The 19637-nt window shown below is 44.5% G+C and overlaps 1 protein-coding gene across 2 annotated transcripts in view; it reads left to right on the plus strand.

Moving 5' to 3' along the window:
- The window catches only part of LOC141173913 (serine/threonine-protein kinase D3-like), an 84242-nt gene that overhangs the window by 29293 nt on the left and 35312 nt on the right, over nt 1-19637 (plus strand). The window contains exons 1-3 of one of the 2 annotated variants that reach the window (XM_073658461.1): nt 7516-7633; nt 14244-14382; nt 16123-16251. In XM_073658461.1, coding sequence (XP_073514562.1) covers nt 16212-16251 — 40 coding nt within the window. In that variant the 5' untranslated portion in view covers nt 7516-7633; nt 14244-14382; nt 16123-16211. Of the gene's footprint in view, nt 1-7515; nt 7634-14243; nt 14383-16122; nt 16252-19637 lie in introns of those variants that run through there. The other variant, XM_073658460.1, reaches the window with a different exon arrangement.

The raw sequence follows: 19637 nt of genomic DNA on the forward strand, positions 1-19637 counted from the left end.
TGGGTCGTTGTCTTGTTGGAAGATGAAATTACGACCCATCTTAAGATCCTTGATGGAGGAGCGGAGGTTCTTGGCCAAAATCTCCAGGTAGGCCGTGCTATCCATCTTCCCATGGATGCGGACCAGATGGCCAGGCCCCTTGGCTGAGAAACAGCCCCACAGCATGATGCTGCCACCACCATGCTTGACTGTAGGGATGGTATTCTTGGGGTCGTATGCAGTGCCATCCAGTCTCCAAACGTCACGTGTGTGGTTGGCACCAAAGATCTCGATCTTGGTCTCATCAGACCATAGAACCTTGAACCAGTCTGTCTCAGAGTCCTCCAAACCATACTCTGGAACGGAGACCATTGCGGTGGAGTACGTTACTTATGGTATTGACTGAAACCAATGTCCCCACTGCCATGAGATCTTCCTGGAGCTCCTTCCTTGTTGTCCTTGGGTTAGCCTTGACTCTTCGGACAAGCCTGGCCTCGGCACGGGAGGACACTTTCAAAGGCTGTCCAGGCCGTGGAAGGCTAACAGTAGTTCCATAAGCCTTCCACTTACGGATGATGCTCCCAACAGTGGAGACAGGTAGGCCCAACTCCTTGGAAAGGGTTTTGTACCCCTTGCCAGCCTTGTGACCCTCCACGATCTTGTCTCTGATGGCCTTGGAATGCTCCTTTGTCTTTCCCATGTTGACCATGTCTGAGTGCTGTTCACAAGTTTGGGGAGGGTCTTAAATAGTCAGAAAAGGCTGGCAAAAGAGATCTTTAATCCACACATGTGAAGCTCATTATTCTTGGTGCCTGAACTACTTCTTAATACTTTAGGGGGACCAAACAGAATTCTTGTGGTTTGAGGGGTTGAATAATAAATGACACTCTGAATTAACTTTTAACGTTTTAAAAAAAAAAAAAAAAAAAAAAAAAATTTGCTGCAGTGCATTTCCCACTTCCAGACTGATCTACAGTACAAATGTCACAATGCCAAGTTAATTCCGCATGTGTCAACCAGCTAAATCTGCAGGGGGTTGAATACTACTTGTAGGCACTGTATCAGGATAAGGGACATACGAGCCAGGATGGGGCCCAGGATGAGGAACATTTATACCAGGATGGAGGACATATATACCAGGATGGGGGACATATATACCAGGATGGGGGACATATATACCAGGATGGGAGACATATATACCAGGATGGGGCCCAAGATAAGCGACATATATACTAGGATAAGGGACATATATGCCAGGATAAGGGACATATATACCAGGATGGGGCCCAGGATGAGGGACATTTATACCAGGATGGAGGACATATATACCAGGATAAGCGACATATATACCAGGATAAGGGACATATATACCAGGACTAGATGGTGGCCCGATTCTAATGCATCGGGTATTCTAGAATAGGTATGCGGCCGACCGGGTGCAATCAGCAGACCGATATTTAAATTTGGCACCCAAATCGGTGATTGGTCGCGGGCAGCGCCAGCGACCAATCAGCGATTTTTAACACAAATGTCCGGACCTTTGTAACACCATGCGGATACTGTGGGGACATCAGCGGCTAGGGTGTGAAGGGAGGACCGGGGAGCGGCGCTGCGGGTCAGGATACTTCTGCTGCGAGCGCCCGCTCATGTCCCGGGTTCTCGCAGTGGAACTATCCGCACAGGCAGCGCCGCTGACATCCATGCGGCTAGGGCGTGAAGGGAGGACCGGGGAGCGACGCTGACATCCAATTGGTCGCGGCCGCTATTTAAATGTGCCGCACAAATCGGTGATTGGTCGCTGACTTAGCCCGCGACCAATCACTGATCTTGCGGCCAAAGTTAAACAGTACTGTGCTGATTGGTCGCGGACGTTGCCCGCGACCAATCACCGATTTGGGCACCAAATTTAAATATCGGCCGCGACCAATCACCGATCTTGGCTCCACATTTAAACACCGCTGTGCTGATTGGTCGCCGACGCTGGGCGCGACAAATTACCGATTTTGGCGCCACATTTAAATAGCGTCCGCGACCAATCCGCACAGCGGTGTTTAAATGTGGAGCCAAGATCGGTGATTGGTCGCGGCCGATATTTGAATGTGGCGCCCAAATCGGTGAGTGGTCGCAGGCAGCGTCCGCGACCAATCAGCACCATAGTGTTTAACTTTTGCGGCAAGATCCGTGATTGGTCGTGGGCCAAGACTGCGACCAATCACCGATTTGTGCGGCACTTTTAAATAGCGTCCGCGACCAATTGGATGTCAGCGCCGCTCCCCGGTCCTCCCTTCACACCCTAGCCGCATGGATGTCAGCGGCGCTGCCTGTGCGGATACTTCCGCTCCGAGAACCCGAGACATGAGCGGGCGCTCGGAGCAGAAGTATCCCGACCCCGCAGCTCCGCTCCCCGGTCCTCCCTTCACACCCTAGCCACTGATGTCCCCACAGTATCCGCATGGTGTTACAAAGGTCAGGACATTTGTGTTAAAAATCGCTGATTGGTCGCTGGCGCTGCTCGCGACCAATCACCGATTTGGGCGCCAAATTTAAATATCGGCCGCGACCAATCACCGATCTTGGCTCCACATTTAAACACCGCTGTGCTGATTGGTCGCGGCCGATATTTAAATTTGGCGCCAAAATAGGTGATTGGTCGCGGGCAGCGCCAGCGACCAATCAGCGATTTTTAACACAAATTTCCGGACCTTTGTAACACCATGCGGATACAGTGGGGACATCAGCGGCTAGGGTGTGAAGGGAGGACCGGGGAGCGGCGCTGCGAGTCCGGATACTTCTGCTGCGAGCGCCCGCTCATGTCCCGGGTTCTCGCAGCGGAAGTATCCGCACAGGCAGCGCCGCTGACATCCAATTGGTCGCGGACGCTATTTAAAAGTGCCGCACAAATCGGTGATTGGTCGCTGTCTTGGCCCACGACCAATGACTGATCTTGCCGCAAAAGTTAAAGACTACGGTGCTGATTGGTCGCGGACGCTGACCGCGACCAATCACCGATTTGGGCGCCAAATTTAAATATCGGCCGCGACCAATCACCGATCTTGTCTCCACATTTAAACACCGCTGTGGTGATTGGTCGCGGCCAATATTTAAATTAGGCGCCCAAATCAGTGATTGGTCGCGGGCAGCGTCGGCGACCAATCAGCACAGCGGTGTTTAAGTTTTGCGTTAAGATCAGTGATTGGTCGGGTCCGAAGACCGCGAGCAATCATCGAATCGTCTTGGTGAGGACCGGGGAGCGGCGCTGCCTGTGCGGCTACTTCCGCCGCGAGAACCTGGGACATGAGCGGGCGCTCGCAGCAGAAGTATCCGGACCCGCAGCGCCGCTCCCCGGTCCTCCCTTCCGCATGGAGGTCAGCGGCGCCGGCGGTCCTTCCGCTGCTACCGGCCGGGAGATGAGCGCCTCGCGCCGCTCATCTCCCGGCTGCATCTCCGTCCCACAGATGGGTCCGGCGGTCGGGTTCCTTCTGCTGTTGCCGGCCGGGAGATGAGCGCCTCGCGCCGGTCATCTCCCGGCTGCATCGCCGCTCAGCTCCGTCCCGCAGATGAGCCGCTAACGGCCGCCATCTTTTTTTAGAAATCCCGCGGCGCTGATTGGCCGCTGGCGGACCAATGAGTGACGCGGGATTTCCTGGACAGACAGACACACAGACACACAGACAGACAGACAGACAGACGGGATAAGATGATTATATATATAGATAAGGGACATATATACCAGGATGGGGCCCAGGATGAGGGACATTTATACCAGGATGGAGGATATACATTACATACCAGGATGAGGCCCAGGATGAGGGACATTTATACCAGGATGGAGGATATACATTATATACCAGGATGGGGCCCAGGATGAGGGACATTTATATCAGGATGGAGGATATACATTATATATCAGGATGGGGCCCAGGATGAGAGACATTTTTACCAGGATGGAGGATATATACCAGGATGAGGCCTAGGCAGGATGAGGGATATCTACACCAGGATGGAGGATATATATATATATATATATATATATATACAGTACAGACCAAAAGTTTGGACACACCTTCTCATTTAAAGATTTTTCTGTATTTTCATGACTATGAAAATTGTACATTCACACTGAAGGCATCAAAACTATGAATTAACACATGTGGAATTATATACTTAACAAAAAAGTGTGAAACAACTGAAAATATGTCTTATATTCTAGGTTCTTCAAAGTAGCCACCTTTTGCTTTGATGACTGCTTTGCACACTCTAGGCATTCTCTTGATGAGCTTCAAGAGGTAGTCACCGGAAATGGTTTTCACTTCACAGGTGTGCCCTGTCAGGTTTAATAAGTGGGATTTCTTGCCTTATAAATGGGATTGGGACCATCAGTTGTGATGTGCAGAAGTCTGGTGGATACACAGCTGATAGTCCTACTGAATAGACTGTTAGAATTTGTATTATGGCAAGAAAAAAGCAGCTAAGTAAAGAAAAACGAGTGGCCATCATTACTTTAAGAAATGAAGGTCAGTCAGTCCGAAAAATTGGGAAAACTTTGAAAGTGTCCCCAAGTGCAGTTGTAAAAACCATCAAGCGCTACAAAGAAACTGGCTCACATGAGGACCGCCCCAGGAAAGGAAGACCAAGAGTCACCTCTGCTTCTGAGGATAAGTTTATCCGAGTCACCAGCCTCAGAAATAGCAGGTTAACAGCAGCTCAGATTAGAGACCAGGTCAATGCAACACAGAGTTCTAGCAGCAGACACATCTCTTCAAGAACTGTTAAGAGGAGACTTTGTTCAGCAGGCCTTCATGGTAAAATAGCTGCTAGGAAACCACTGCTAAGGACAGGCAACAAGTAGAAGAGACTTGTTTGGACTAAAGAACACAAGGAATGGACATTAGACCAGTGGAAATCTGTGCTTTGGTCTGATGAGTACAAATTTGAGATCTTTGGTTCCAACCACCGTGTCTTTGTGCGACGCAGTAAAGGTGAACGGATGGACTCTACATGCCTGGTTCCCACCGTGAAGCATGGAGGAGGAGGTGTGATGGTGTGGGGGTGCTTTGCTGGTGACACTGTTGGGGATTTATTCAAAATTGAAGGCAAACTGAACCAGCATGGCTACCACAGAATCTTGCAGCGGCATGCTATTCCATCCGGTTTGCGTTTAGTTGGACCGTCATTTATTTTTCAACAGGACAATGACCCAAAACACACCTCCAGGCTGTGTAAGGGCTATTTAACCAAGAGGGAGAGTGATGGAGTGCTACGCCAGATGACCTGGCCTCCACAGTCACCAGACCTGATCCCAATCGAGATGGTTTGGGGTGAGCTGGACCGCAGAGTGAAGGCAAAAGGGCCAACAAGTGCTAAGCATCTCTGGGAACTCCTTCAAGATTGTTGGAAGACCATTTCCGGTGACTACCTCTTGAAGCTCATCAAGAGAATGCCAAGAGTGTGCAAAGCAGTCATCAAAGCAAAAGGTGGCTACTTTGAAGAACCTAGAATATAAGACATGTTTTCAGTTGTTTCACACTTTTTTGTTAAGTATATAATTCCACATGTGTTAATTCATAGTTTTGATGCCTTCAGTGTGAATGTACAACTTTCATAGTCATGAAAATACAGAAAAATCTTTAAATGAGAAGGTGTGTCCAAACTTTTGGTCTGTACTGTATATATATACTGTATATATAACAAGATTGGCGGGAACCGGATCCAAATCTTGCACCGGGGCCCATCGGACTGTAGTTACGCTTACGCCACTGCTGGTGTTGTTAACTTCCTCTTAAAGAAATAGCGTGCCCTTCCCGGGGTACACATACCTCAGATTGACCTAAGAAAATGACCCCTGGAATAAGTTTTGTAGCCCCTTTGTTCATCCCTTTGTTGCCACCAGAAATATTCCCTTTTAACCAAATTGTGACTTTATAAACAAAGCTCACTATATACTGAACATAGCTGATATTGTTTTGGAAACATTTCTCTAACACTTTATTCATACTGAATTTACCATGCACATTTGTTTTGACTTTTTAGTCATTTGGATCAGCCAATCAGAGCTCAGCTTTCAGTTTTTTAAGTTGATCTAGAAAAAAAGTAAAAGCTGCCCTAAAAATAAACCCCTTCTGTTTTACAATAAATATATTGTCAAAACTTTGCCCTTGAGCTGCAAGTTTGGGGACTTTAGATAAAGGATCATACTGTGCTTGTTTTGACAATCCTGTCCAAACCATAGAATCTTAGCTTAGGTTATTACATAAAATTGCATAAAACCATCAAATTTAACTTTTCTTGTCCAATTATGCATTTTTACTGCTAGAGTATAATCTAAACCCACAATGACATTTGTTAGTAGATAAGCATCTAGACCTTTTTTACATTCTGATACAGTATCTGCCACTACTTCCTCTTGGGTCGGGCTTTCCACAGTCTGACTAATTACAATTTCCTTTTTCTGGAATGTGGAGCCCAAAACTAAATCCTATATTTAAAGAGGTTGTTCGGACTTAGAGTGCAAGTTTGCAGTCACTTCATGTGACTGCAGACTTGTGAATCCTCATAGTGCGCACTGTCAGGATTCTCCGGTGCCAACGCCAGGAGAGGAGGGTGCATGACCGCAAATATGTGATTTGCATACATGCAGTCACATGCCGACTAGACGTGCACTGCATCACTCAATACAAGTGAATTGAGCAAGGTTGGAGACCTCTAGTTGAAATGTGGCCGGAAGTATGCAAAACGCATATATGACTGCCTACTCTCCCCGGCATCGGAGAATCCTGACAGTGTGCACTGTACATGCTGTGAGGATTCACAAGTCTACAGTCACATGGAGTGACTGCAGACTCGTACCCAAAGCCTGAACAGCCCCTTTAAGATGCGGCCTTATAAGTGATTTATAGAGTGGTAAATTCGAATTCACCTGTCTACGCATTTTTTTCCCAGGAAATTCGTTTGGCAGAAAAGTTATTCCAGTCCTTGTGATAAATTCAGCTCTGATGCATTGCTGGGTAACTCTGCTATACCAGTGGCCAGTTCTGACTTGGACCTCATCACAAACCCAACTCTGCTCTATCATTGAATTAACTCTGTCGTACCTCTGCCAACTAAACTCTGTCGTACCTCTGCCAACTAAACTCTGCCGTACCTCTGCCAACTAAACTCTGTAGTGCCTCTGCCAACTAAATTCTGTTGTACCTCAATGAGCCAATGAGCGATCATTTTGCTCACACATCAGGTGATTGGCAGCCTGTTTTTGCTGTAAGATCATCTAAAATGAGCAATCCTAGGAGAGCTTGTTCGCAATAATCTTTCAGTGTAAACGCATCTTAACTTTGCTAACTTGATTTCATTTTTACATATCCTATTGAGATTTTTGTACGTCTGGAAGGCTGATCTTTGTACGTCTGGAAGGCTATTTATGACCCCTCTCAATGTTTTAAAAACCTTTTATTTTTTTTCCTTAAGGCCAAGTTCACACGTCACAGATTTGTCACGGATTTTCAGCTATTTACAGTACAAGTCAATGGGTTTTTCAAAATCCCAGTCACACATTGTGGAAGAAAAAATCGACAAGAAAATGAAAACATTGTGTGGACTTCAAATCTGAAGCTTGTTCGTTATTATGCAGATGTTCTATGTAATCTGACAGCAGCATGAGGTAAGGACAAAGACCCTGATTCCAGGGATGTATCATTTAGTTTACTGGGTGCAGCAGTTGTGATACAATCACAGTTTTCTCTACTGCAGATCTAGTTCTCTAAATGCTGAGCCCTATATAACCCTTCCCACACCACTGATTGGCTGTTTTCTATGTACACTGGATATTGATAAAAAGCAGCCAATCAGTGGTGGGGGTGTGGTTGGACCTGGAGGCACGAGACACCTAGTCCTGTAGTGATAATCTCCTGCTGATAAAACACTGATTTGAATGAAACTACAACACAGCCCAGTAAGTGACACATCGCTGGATTCAGGGTCTCTGCCCCTATATCACGCTGCTCTCGGATTACATAACAAACCCCTGCTGACAAATTCCATTTAGTTTAATGTGTTTGGTGTTGATATGTCCCTTTCTCGTTTGTCAATACAAATGTAACAATTTGTATCAGCTAAAAAAATCATGGTGATTGTTAATGGACAATATGAGGGTCATTCATTCACTGTAGTGCCATTCATTAACCAGTTGGATAATCCTTTGTACTAGCAAGATGTTTCAGTTAAAGTACAGCTGTGTGTACAGAACTTGTGGGGGGCATAGAGGGTCCTTACAGTTCCATAATACAGATCTCTGTGCCATCATATGGTACCTTCAGGCACCACTGTCCTCTTTCTTAGTAGCCATGAACTGACACGTGGTCCTCTCTGTCTCCTGCACTCATCTGTATGATGTTCAGCAAGGGGTATTGTTCTGTACTTTGCATCACGCTTAAGGCCCCATTTTCAATAAAATCAGTCCTGTATATATTACTGGATATTATTTTTGGTGCTCCATTAAAAATAAGTAATTTGACCATGGGCTCATCCTTTTGTGGATCCGCAGCAAATTGAAAATCCCCAGCAGAAATCAAATGCTGAGCTTTTGGGTTTTTTTATGCGGATGTGCCGCCAAAGTTACACTTAGGATTTTATTTCATTGTTTGAATATATCCTAATACTCCCAGAAATAGTAATCTCTACCAGTGGCGTAACTAGAGTCAAATGGGCCCCGGGGAAAAATTTGGTCCCTAACTCCTTGTATGGGCCTTTGTAATGTTCTAGATCCTATAAAGACATGTGTGTTCACCTTCCATGTAATAATGTCCCCAACTTGGGCCGCTTTCTGTGATAATGTTCCCTATCCTACCCCTTTCTGTAATAATGTTCCCTATCCTGGGCCCTCTTCTGTAATAATGTCCCCCATCTTTGCCCCTTTCTCTAATAATGTCCCCTTCCTCCTGACCCATTTCTATAATAATGTCCCCTGTCTTGGCCCCTTTCTGTAATAATGTCCCCCATCCTGGCCCCTTCCTGTATTAAAGAAAGGAGCCCAGGATGGGGGACATTTTTATAGGAAGGGGGTAGGACAGGGGCCATTATTACAGAAAGGGGCCCAGGATATGGGAGATTAATAATGTCCCCTGTCCTGGCCCCTTCCTGTAAAAATGTCTCCCATGCTGGGCCCTCTTCTTTATCAATGTCCTTCCGGTCAGGCACGTTTCTCTAATAATGTGCCCCCTCCTGACCCTTTCTATAATAATGTCCCCTGTCTTGGCCCCTTTTTGTAATAATGTCCCCCATCCTGGCCCCTTCCTTTAATAAAGTCTTCCATCCTGGGCTCCTTTCTTTAATAATGTACCATTCTGGCCCCTTTCTGTAATAACGTCCCCCATCCTGGCCCCTTTCTGTAAAAATGACCCCAGTCCTGTCCTCTTTCTGTAATAATGTCCTCATCCTGGCCACCATCCTGTAATAATGTCCTCTTCCTGGGTTCCTGCCTGGTATAATGTCAGCCATCCTGTTATAATGTCCGTTCTGCAGCTCTTTTCCTCCACTCCCGCAACGTGCGGCGTCCTCTTCTATAGCCAGCAGCTGACTTCAACATGTCAGCCATGGGTGGCACATGACGTCACTGCCATACACCGTTCATGATGGGCATGCCAAGATCAACTGCTGATCTCTGATTGGCTTGTTGAGTGTATTGCAGTGCAGGGAGCCAGCGAGTCTCTGCGCCGCAATACCCTCAAGCTGAATGTGCGTCCTCGGATGCAAATCTATCTGAAATATTCGCACAGGTCCAGTTACGGTCACACCCTTTGGGGCCACGATCGTTATGCTCCTGACCTCTACCAATTCTAATATCAATGGGTCTGCAGTGCCGGTTTTGTACCATGACCCCTCCAAAATTTTTGTGTAGTGAGCTGCAGCAATGGCCCTTTCACTAGATGATTTCATGTATTGCAGAAAAATGTGACCACCCAACATTGTTTTTTTTTTCAGCTGCTTCAGTGCTTTGCTCAACACCCAAGTCTTCTGTTGCTTCTGATGTAACAGTTCACACCACACCTTTAAAACCTTTTAGAAATGCATTGTTCAAAGTTAAATGTTTTTTTTTCTTTAATCTCTCCACAATACATTTAGATAATGCCATGCATATTCCATGGTCTACATAACCTGTAGACCATAGTCTTCAACTGTTACCGTCATTTTATTTATTTAATTTTTTTTTTTTGAGAAATTAATAGTACACATGAAAATAAGAAACTTTATAATATATCTTATCAGTGAGATCCTCTTCTTTCCCCTCCTGGACTGATCATTCAATCTCAAAATTCTCAATCCAGGGGTAAAATCTGTCTTCAGTAAATACATATTTTCCCATTACGGAGATAGGAGATGACAGTTGGTGCTCAAAGTTCCATGGAACGTGCAGTAGAATGTCTGTGTCGGCCTCTAGCTCCTCCCCTTTCCATCTCCATAGAATTTTAAAAGCTCCGAGTATCATCTCATTAATGAGAAAATCTGTCTTCACTGAACAAAGATTTTACAAATTTTACCCATGAGTTGAGAGTGAAAGATCAGTCCAGGAGGATAAAGAAATTTATCTGATAAGATATATTGCAAAGTTGCTTATTTTCACATGTGCTATTGATTTATTAAATAAAAATTAAACTGACGGTTACTTTTTAAGGGTAAAGGTCTTTGATGGTATTGATCTTCACATTTGGGCCAAAGGGATGTTTTGGATTGCCCTAGATGAGTGTTCCCCAACTTCAGTTCTAAAGAGCCATCAATGGATCATGTTTTCAGAATTTCCTTAGGGGATAATTTTCGACTCTTCACTCGGGTCTGGTCACTTGATTTGGCGACCAGAAGCCAACCTCGCGGCAGCCCACGTCTGTCCTGCTACAGTTTCAGGCGCCAACTCCTCCCCTTCACTGTCCTCCTGGGCCTTTTAGAATTATTAACTGAGCCACAGCTGTCACATAACCTGGTGTCTCCTCCATTCTCTTCCCCTCAGGAATCAGGTGCTTTGTTATGTAGTTCATGCTGATGCAATCCTTTCCAATTTTTTTTGTCCTACAATCTTTGGATCTTTGGCCAGTAGATTGCGGCACTCACTTGTAGACATCCTGTTATACATTAACTGTGGAAATATTCCCTTTGTCCATCTCATTACACTTACTAGTAAGACAAGTATATATGTAAGTCAATTTCTCCAAATTGATGTTTCTGATTGCACCAAATTTACAGATGACTTTAGTTTTGATGTACAACCTTCTCATGTGATGGCTAAATACCATGTTTTACTGTAGGAAATGTGCAACTTTTCTCTCGCATGATTTACCAACCAAATCACAATAAAATTTCACCAAAGTCATATATGTATATATTTGGCTGAGAATTGCGCAACCAAAATCATTGTGTAACCCTCAGCTTGAATCACCACTAAAAACTTCTTGCTTTAATGAGTTTCTCTACCTCCGAGTCCACCTATAACTATTAGGCCACGGCCCCACTATCAGTATTTGGTCAGTATTCGGTCAGTATTTTTTCTCAGGAGTGGGAGCCAAAACCAGGAGTGGATGATAAATGCAGAATTGGTGACTTGTGTCTATTATACCTTCTCTCTGATTGTTCCTCACCTGGTTTAGTTTTTCACTCCTGAGAAAAAGTACTGACCGAATACTGACCAAATACTGATAGTGGGGCCGTGGCCTTAGGCTAAGTGCAGACTGCCGTAGATTCTGTCATCCAAGAAAATCGGGCCGATTATGCGAATGACACTCTGATCAGAGTGTGAGCAGAGCGTGATCAGAGTGTGATACGATTCTCTCGGATGAGGAGAAAATGGAGAAAAAAATGTCTCCATCTTCTCGATTCTGTCAGTCTGTAGAAATCAGATCGCACTCAGATGTCATCTGAAAGCATCCTATGTTTTCCACGGACTCATTGACTTGCATGGCCGAGTGCGATACAAATATCTGATCAAGGAGGGCATGCAGTGGACATGTGCACGGCCACATAGAATTTCATTGGTCCGGGTTTTGTTGGATTACCCTCGGACCGAAAATAAACTCGCCTGCACCTGCTCTTAGTATAGTTTCCAATGCCAAGTTTAACCCTATAGCAAATTCTATAAATTTGCCCTCAATTTTGGTTATACAATTAGTACACTAGCTGCAAGGGTTGTATGTCGCTAGTCACTACTCACTGACTTGCCATGAAGGCAGAGGGGTCAAGAGGTCCAAGGTCTGAAGCCGGGAAGGTAGATCAAAGACAGAGGGATAAGACCAAGGGATAGTCAGGGGCAAAGTCCAGGGTCTGGTAACTAAAGTCAGAATACATCAGAGGCAAAGGGGCTATACAAACGGGTAGTCGAAAGGCAAATCCAATTTCTGGCAACAAAAGATCAGAATATCAAAATAAAGAGCACAGAGTAATCACATCACTGAACTGAAGCTACAATTGGCAATGATCTGACATTAACAGCCAGTTAAGTAGCCTGGCAATTATCTGGAAAGGAAAACACATGGAGGAAACTCAAGCACAACACTGACAGCCTGACACGCCCCTGCTATCCATAGGGCAGCTGAGCTGTCCCTCACAACACTGACCACCGATACGCCCCTCTATCCATAGGGCTGCTGAGCTGTCACTCACAGCACTGACAGCCGACACGCCCCTCTATCCATAGGACAGCTGAGCTGTCACTCAAAGCACTGACAGCCCGACACGTCCCTCTATCCATAGGGCAGCTGAGCTGTCACTCACAGCACTGACAGCCTATACGTCCCTGATATCCATGGGGCAGCTGAGCTGTCACTCACAGCACTGACAGCCCGACAAGCCTCTGCTAGCCATAGGGTGGCTGAGCTGTCACTCACAGCACTGACAGCCTATACGCCCCTGCTATCCATAGGGCGGCTGAGCTGTCACTCACAGCACTGACAGCCTATACGCCCCTGCTATCCATAGGGCAGCTGAGCTGTCGCTCACAGGACTGACAGCCCAACAAGCCCCTGCTATCCATAGGGCAGCTGAGCTGTCACTCACAGCACTGACAGTCCGATACGCCCCTGCTGTCCATAGGGCGGTTGAGCTGTCACTCACAGCACTATCAGCCCGACAAGCCCCTGCTAGCCATAGGGCAGCTGAGCTGTCACTCACAGCATTGACAGCCCGACACCCCCCTGCTATCCATAAGGCGGCTGAGCTGTCACTCACAGCACTGACAGCCCGACATGCCCCTGCTAGCCATAGGGCGGCTGAGCTGTCACTCAAAGCACTGACAGCCCGACATGCCCCTGCTAGCCATAGGGCGGCTGAGCTGTCACTCACAGTACTGACAGCCTGATACTCCCCTGCTATCCATAGGGCGGCTGAGCTGTCACTCCCAGCGCTGACAGCCTGACACCCCCCTGCTATCCATAGGGCGGCTGAGCTGTCACTCCCAGCACTGACAGCCTGACACACCCCTGCTATCCATAGGGCGGCTGAGCTGTCACTCCCAGCACTGACAGCCTGACACACCCCTACTATCGATAGGGTGGCTGAACTGTCACTCACAGCATCCCTAGGGCACAGCGAATGGCGGGATCATGACTGGTTGCACGTGTGATATTTAGAAATTATCTTTTCTTTCTCTTTTTTTAGAATTTTCAGTGTTTCTCTTATTTTCAGTGTTTCTCTTATTATTAGTGATTAAAAAATTTGAGGCAAGAGTGAGGTGTCACTGTTAGAACTGTAACAAGCTCACGCGGAATATTTGGCACAATCAAACCGGTCCGTTCCTTCCTGCCTGGGTGCACCGGAGCACAACGGTCTTGACCTGTACAACAAGTTCTACCACATCCCTGTACACTGATATGAACAAATATTTATTGTGAAGAATGTATTCAAAAGTCATTATGTATATTTTTAAATCTGAGTTCAGTCATCATAGAATATGGAAAAACTAAATATCATTTAGAGCTAAATAAAAAATAGTAGCCAGCACACAATCTCCTAATTTATCAAGTCATTTACATGTACATCCTATGCTAGCTCTATCAAAGCATGCGAGTACAGCCATGGATAGGTTTTTTTGGTTTCTACACCAATCAGTTCCCCGACTCATCACCCAATAATCTAGGAAGCAGATATTTTGGAAGACAGGTAGAATTCTTCTGATATACTTCCATATTTGGTATATTTATACAATGACTTTGTATGTGGATGTTGTGTTGACATTTCCATACGTTTAGAACATCTTGTCCATAATTAATACTTTATTTTTTGTACATTTTTAGTATCCTGAATATGGATTTTTGGGAGTTTCCGAAAAGATTCAACTCTTTCGTCATAACCTGAGCTCAGAAAATGTCCTAGAGCGCCTTATACCCAACAATTTTATCAGAGAAGGAGACTTGATTGAAGTTATTCTTCCTGGTGAGTATCTGAAAATTTTGTAACTTTAACATCGGTTTAAATTTATTTTTACCCAGAGCATTTTTTTTTTTTTTTTTAAAAGGGTAGTTTTCAATGCAGAATTTTCAGCCATAGCCAGAAATGGGAAATATAAAAGGAAGGACTTCTAATTCTTGGTTTTGGCTAGAAAAAAAAGTGCATAAAAATGCAGTGACCCCTCAGGAGTGTCATCTCATAGAATCATTTTTTGTCCATATTTCTTATTACAATAACTAAATAAAAAACAATTAGATCCCAGATCTCTAAACTTTTTTAGACTCTAGAACAGACCATTGAAAGTATTGAGACCCCATAAATAGACCCTTAAATTAATTAAAAGCCCAGAGCACACACAAAAAGAAAAAATATATACTTACCAATCCCAGGTCCTCTTCACTTTCCAGATGTTGTGGCTCATATCACCCTGCTGCCGGCTAAAGTGAGGACCTAGTGTGCCTGACACTGGGGTAGTTTGCTTCTTCAATTGAGATACGATATGAGGTCTGTACGTTTCCAGTCCACCAGTTGACAACCATATTGTTACGAACGTGTTCACACACTCACACGAGTAACGGTAGAAGGGAAGGACTTACAAAGAGAGACGCTGTACCTGCACTCAACTGGTTCCTATACAGACTAGGAAAGTCACTAAACACACAACTAAAAACAAATCCTTAGATATGACTCCCTAAAAGGCCGCCAAGAGGTTTCTTGTATCTCCTGAGAAATCAGAGGGGAGGCCGCAACACAAATCCTACAAAGAGAAAGGAGAGCATGCAGGGAGACACGAGAACCCAGGGTAAGAAACTAAGACACATTCACACAGGATAGACAGGGAAAAATACAGAGAACCAAAAAATAAAGTAAGTTAAAAACCTCCCAGACCCTCAAACGTAAAAGAAAGTGAAGGATGCTGCGGAGGAGGACAAAGTCAAATCGTAGGAAAGGCAACTGGTTAAGATAATCTCTAGTTAAAGAGCTGGAATTCCTAACATCATCTACATTGAAGTATAGCCAGCAAAGAAAGTCAGTGAGCGGTGATTGTATAAAGCCCATCAAAAAATGTGATAGGACAGAACCAAAAAGAAAATGGAAAACACTTGAAGTGAAGCAAACCAAGAAAAGGAAAGCAATGAGAAAAGGACCATCAGCATTTGTACAGAGACAAATGGGGCTGTGGCTCAGAGGGGGAAACAGACCACACAGCAAAAGTTCACTGGATCGAGTCCTAAAACTGAGCCATGACACATATATACTGGTTGTCAAAAAAACAGGACAATTCTTGTAGTCAGAAGATCTGGGGTCAGTAATTGTGGTTAAAGAATGCAGTATCATGAATTAAACAGAAGCAAAGTAAATCAAGCCAAGGTTGTGTGTCATAGCTCCTAAGATGAGGTAAGTAGTACCATGGACAGTCATTTTCTCCCAGTAGCCGTGCTTTCAGTAAGGTGGCCGGACAGCATTGTAACGCTGTGAACCTACACCTTTACTGACTTCAAATTAAATTGTAAGTGCCCAGTGGACATTCCCATGCCAAGCTAGTGCTCTAGTGCCATCACCAAGCTCTCCCCAATCTTACAGATGCACAATAATGTTCTCTGCTTGGACTACATCCTCTGTTATGTACTATAACCGCCATTTGCTGAATTTTAAGAATTTACCTTTGTCCATTGCCTAATATTTTACCAAGTGATAAACTGTCATTATTTTCTTTTTATACAGCGTCTGTGTCCCTCGACTTCTCGATCCGACCTCACATCCTACTAGTTCACTCCTACAAATCTCCAGCCTTTTGTGACTATTGCGGGGAAATGTTGTTTGGCTTGGTGAGACAAGGCCTAAAATGCCAAGGTAATTTATAAAAATCATATCTCTCCTTCCAGGGATGATTTTAGCTTTTCTGATGCCAGAGACAAAAACTCAAATAACTTCCCCCATCCTTCCCCCTCCCAAAAAAAATAATTGATACAAAAAAAATTAAAATATGTATGTATGTATATATATATATACAGTATAGACCAAAAGTTTGGACACACCTTCTCATTTAAAGATTTTTCTGTATTTTCATGACTATGAAAATTGTACATTCACACTGAAGGCATCAAAACTATGAATTACCACATGTGGAATTATATACTTAACAAAAAAGTGTGAAACAACTGAAAATATGTCTTATATTCTAGGTTCTTCAAAGTAGCCACCTTTTGCTTTGATGACTGCTTTGCACACTCTTGGCATTCTCTTGATGAGCTTCAAGAGGTAGTCACCGGAAATGGTCTTCACTTAACAGGTGTGCCCTGTCAGGTTTAATAAGTGGGATTTCTTGCCTTATAAATGGGGTTGGGACCATCAGTTGTGTTGTGCAGAAGTCAGGTGGATACACAGCTGATAGTCCTACTGAATAGACTGTTAGAATTTGTATTATGGCAAGAAAAAAGCAGCTAAGTAAAGAAAAACGAGTGGCCATCATTACTTTAAGAAATGAAGGTCAGTCAGTGCTCAAAATTGGGCAAACTTTGAAAGTGTCCCCAAGTGCAGTTGCAAAAGCCATCAAGCGCTACAAAGAAACTGGCTCACATGAGGACCGCCCCAGGAAAGGAAGACCAAGAGTCACCTCTGCTTCTGAGGATAAGTTTATCCGAGTCACCAGCCTCAGAAATCGCAGGTTAACAGCAGCTCAGATTAGAGACCAGGTCAATGCCACACAGAGTTCTAGCAGCAGACACATCTCTACAACAACTGTTAAGAGGAGACTTTGTGCAGCAGGCTTTCATGGTAAAATAGCTGCTAGGAAACCACTGCTAAGGACAGGCAACAAGCAGAAGAGACTTGTTTGGGCTAAAGAACACAAGGAATGGACATTAGACCAATGGAAATCTGTGCTTTGGTCTGATGAGTCCAAATTTGAGATCTTTGGTTCCAACCACCGTGTCTTTGTGCGACGCAGAAAAGGTGAATGGATGGACTCTACATGCCTGGTTCCCACCGTGAAGCATGGAGGAGGAGGTGTGATGGTGTGGGGGTGCTCGGCTGGTGACACTGTTGGGGATTTATTCAAAATTGAAGGCATACTAAACCAGTATGGCTACCACAGCATCTTGCAGCGGCATGCTATTCCATCCGGTTTGCGTTTAGTTGGACCATCATTTATTTGTCAACAGGACAATGACCCCAAACACACCTCCAGGCTGTGTAAGGGCTATTTGACCAAGGAGGAGAGTGATGGGGGGCTATGCCAGATGACCTAGCCTCCACAGTCACCAGACCTGAACCTAATCGAGATGGTTTGGGGTGAGCTGGACCGCAGAGTGAGGGCAAAAGGGCCAACAAGTGCTAAGCATCTCTGGGAACTCCTTCAAGATTGTTGGAAGACCATTTCCGTTGACTACCTCTTGAAGCTCATCAAGAGAATGCCAAGTGTGCAAAGCAGTCATCAAAGCAAAAGGTGGCTACTGTGAAGAACCTAGAATATAAGACATATTTTCAGTTGTTTCACACTTTTTTGTTAAGTATATAATTCCACATGTGGTAATTCATAGTTTTGATGCCTTCAGTGTGAATGTACAATTTTCATAGTCATGAAAATACAGAAAAATCTTTAAATGAGAAGGTGTGTCCAAACTTTTGGTCTGTACTGTATATATATATATATATATATATATATATATACACATATACACAAACACCGCACATATAAATATATACCAGCAGTGAATAAACTCCATACATAAAGCAGTGAATAAAGCATATATATATATATATATATATATATATGTATAACATAAGTAAATTAATTGCAAACATACCAGCACTGAATATACCACACTAAACTGCATACATAAAAAATAATAACACCAGTGAATAAACCACAGACATATGTATACAGTAGAGAAGCTGCATAAATATATACCAGCAGAGAAATAGCCATATACATACAGTACAGACCAAAAATTTGGACACACCTTCTCATTTAAAGATTTTTCTGTATTTTCATGACTATGAAAATTGTACATTCACACTGAAGGCATCAAAACTATGAATTAACACATGTGGAATTATATACTTAACAAAACAGTGTTAAACAACTGAAAATATGTCTTATATTCTAGGTTCTTCAAAGTAGCCACCTTTTGCTATGATGACTGCTTTGCACACTCTTGGCATTCTCTTGATGAGCTTCAAGAGGTAGTCACCGGAAATGGACTTCCAACAATCTTGAAGGAGTTCCCAGAGATGCTTAGCACTTGTTGTCCATTTTGCCTTCACTCTGCGGTCCAGCTCACCCCAAACCATCTCGATTGGGTTCAGGTCTGGTGACTGTGGAGGCCCGGTCATCTGGCGTAGCACTCCATCAATCTCCTTCTTGGTCAAATAGCCCTTACACAGCCTGGAGGTGTGTTTGGGGTCATTGTCCTGTTGAAAAATAAATGATGGCCCAACTAAACGCAAACCAGATGGAATAGCATGCCGCTGCAAGATGCTGTGGTAGCCATGCTGGTTCAGTATGCCATCAATTTTGAATAAATCCCCAACAGTGTCACCAGCAAAGCACCCCCACACCATCACACCTCCTCCTCCATGCTTCATGGTGGGAACCAGCCATGTAGAATCCATCCGTTCACCTTTTCTGCGACGCACAAAGACACGGTGGTTGGAACCAAAGATCTCAAATTTGGACTCATCAGACCAAAGCACAGATTTCCACTGGTCTAATGTCCATTCCTTGTGTTCTTTAGCCCAAACAAGTCTCTTCTGCTTGTTGCCTGTCCTTAGCAGTGGTTTCCTAGCAGCTATTTTACCATGAAGGCCTGCTGCACAAAGTCTCCTCTTTGAAGTTATTGAAGAGATGTGTCTGCTGCTAGAACTCTGTGTGGCATTGACCTGGTCTCTAATCTGAACTGCTGTTAACCTGCGATTTCTGAGGCTGGTGACTCGGATAAACTTATCCTCAGAAGCAGAGGTGACTCTTGGTCTTCCTTTCCTGGGGCGGTCCTCATGTGAGCCAGTTTCTTTGTAGCGCTTGATGGTTTTTGCAACTGCACTTGGGGACACTTTCAAAGTTTGCCCAATTTTTTCGCACTGACTGACCTTCATTTCTTAAAGTAATGATGGCCACTTGTTTTTCTTTACTTAGCTGCTTTTTTCTTGCCATAATACAAATTCTAACAGTCTATTCAGTAGGACTATCAGCTGTGTATCCACCTGACTTCTGCACAACACAACTGATGGTCCCAACC

This window comes from Phyllobates terribilis, unplaced genomic scaffold (assembly GCF_046119375.1).
Source record: "Phyllobates terribilis strain yellow unplaced genomic scaffold, ASM4611937v1 Scaffold_13__5_contigs__length_258822181, whole genome shotgun sequence".
NCBI classification, from domain to species: Eukaryota; Metazoa; Chordata; class Amphibia; order Anura; family Dendrobatidae; genus Phyllobates; species Phyllobates terribilis.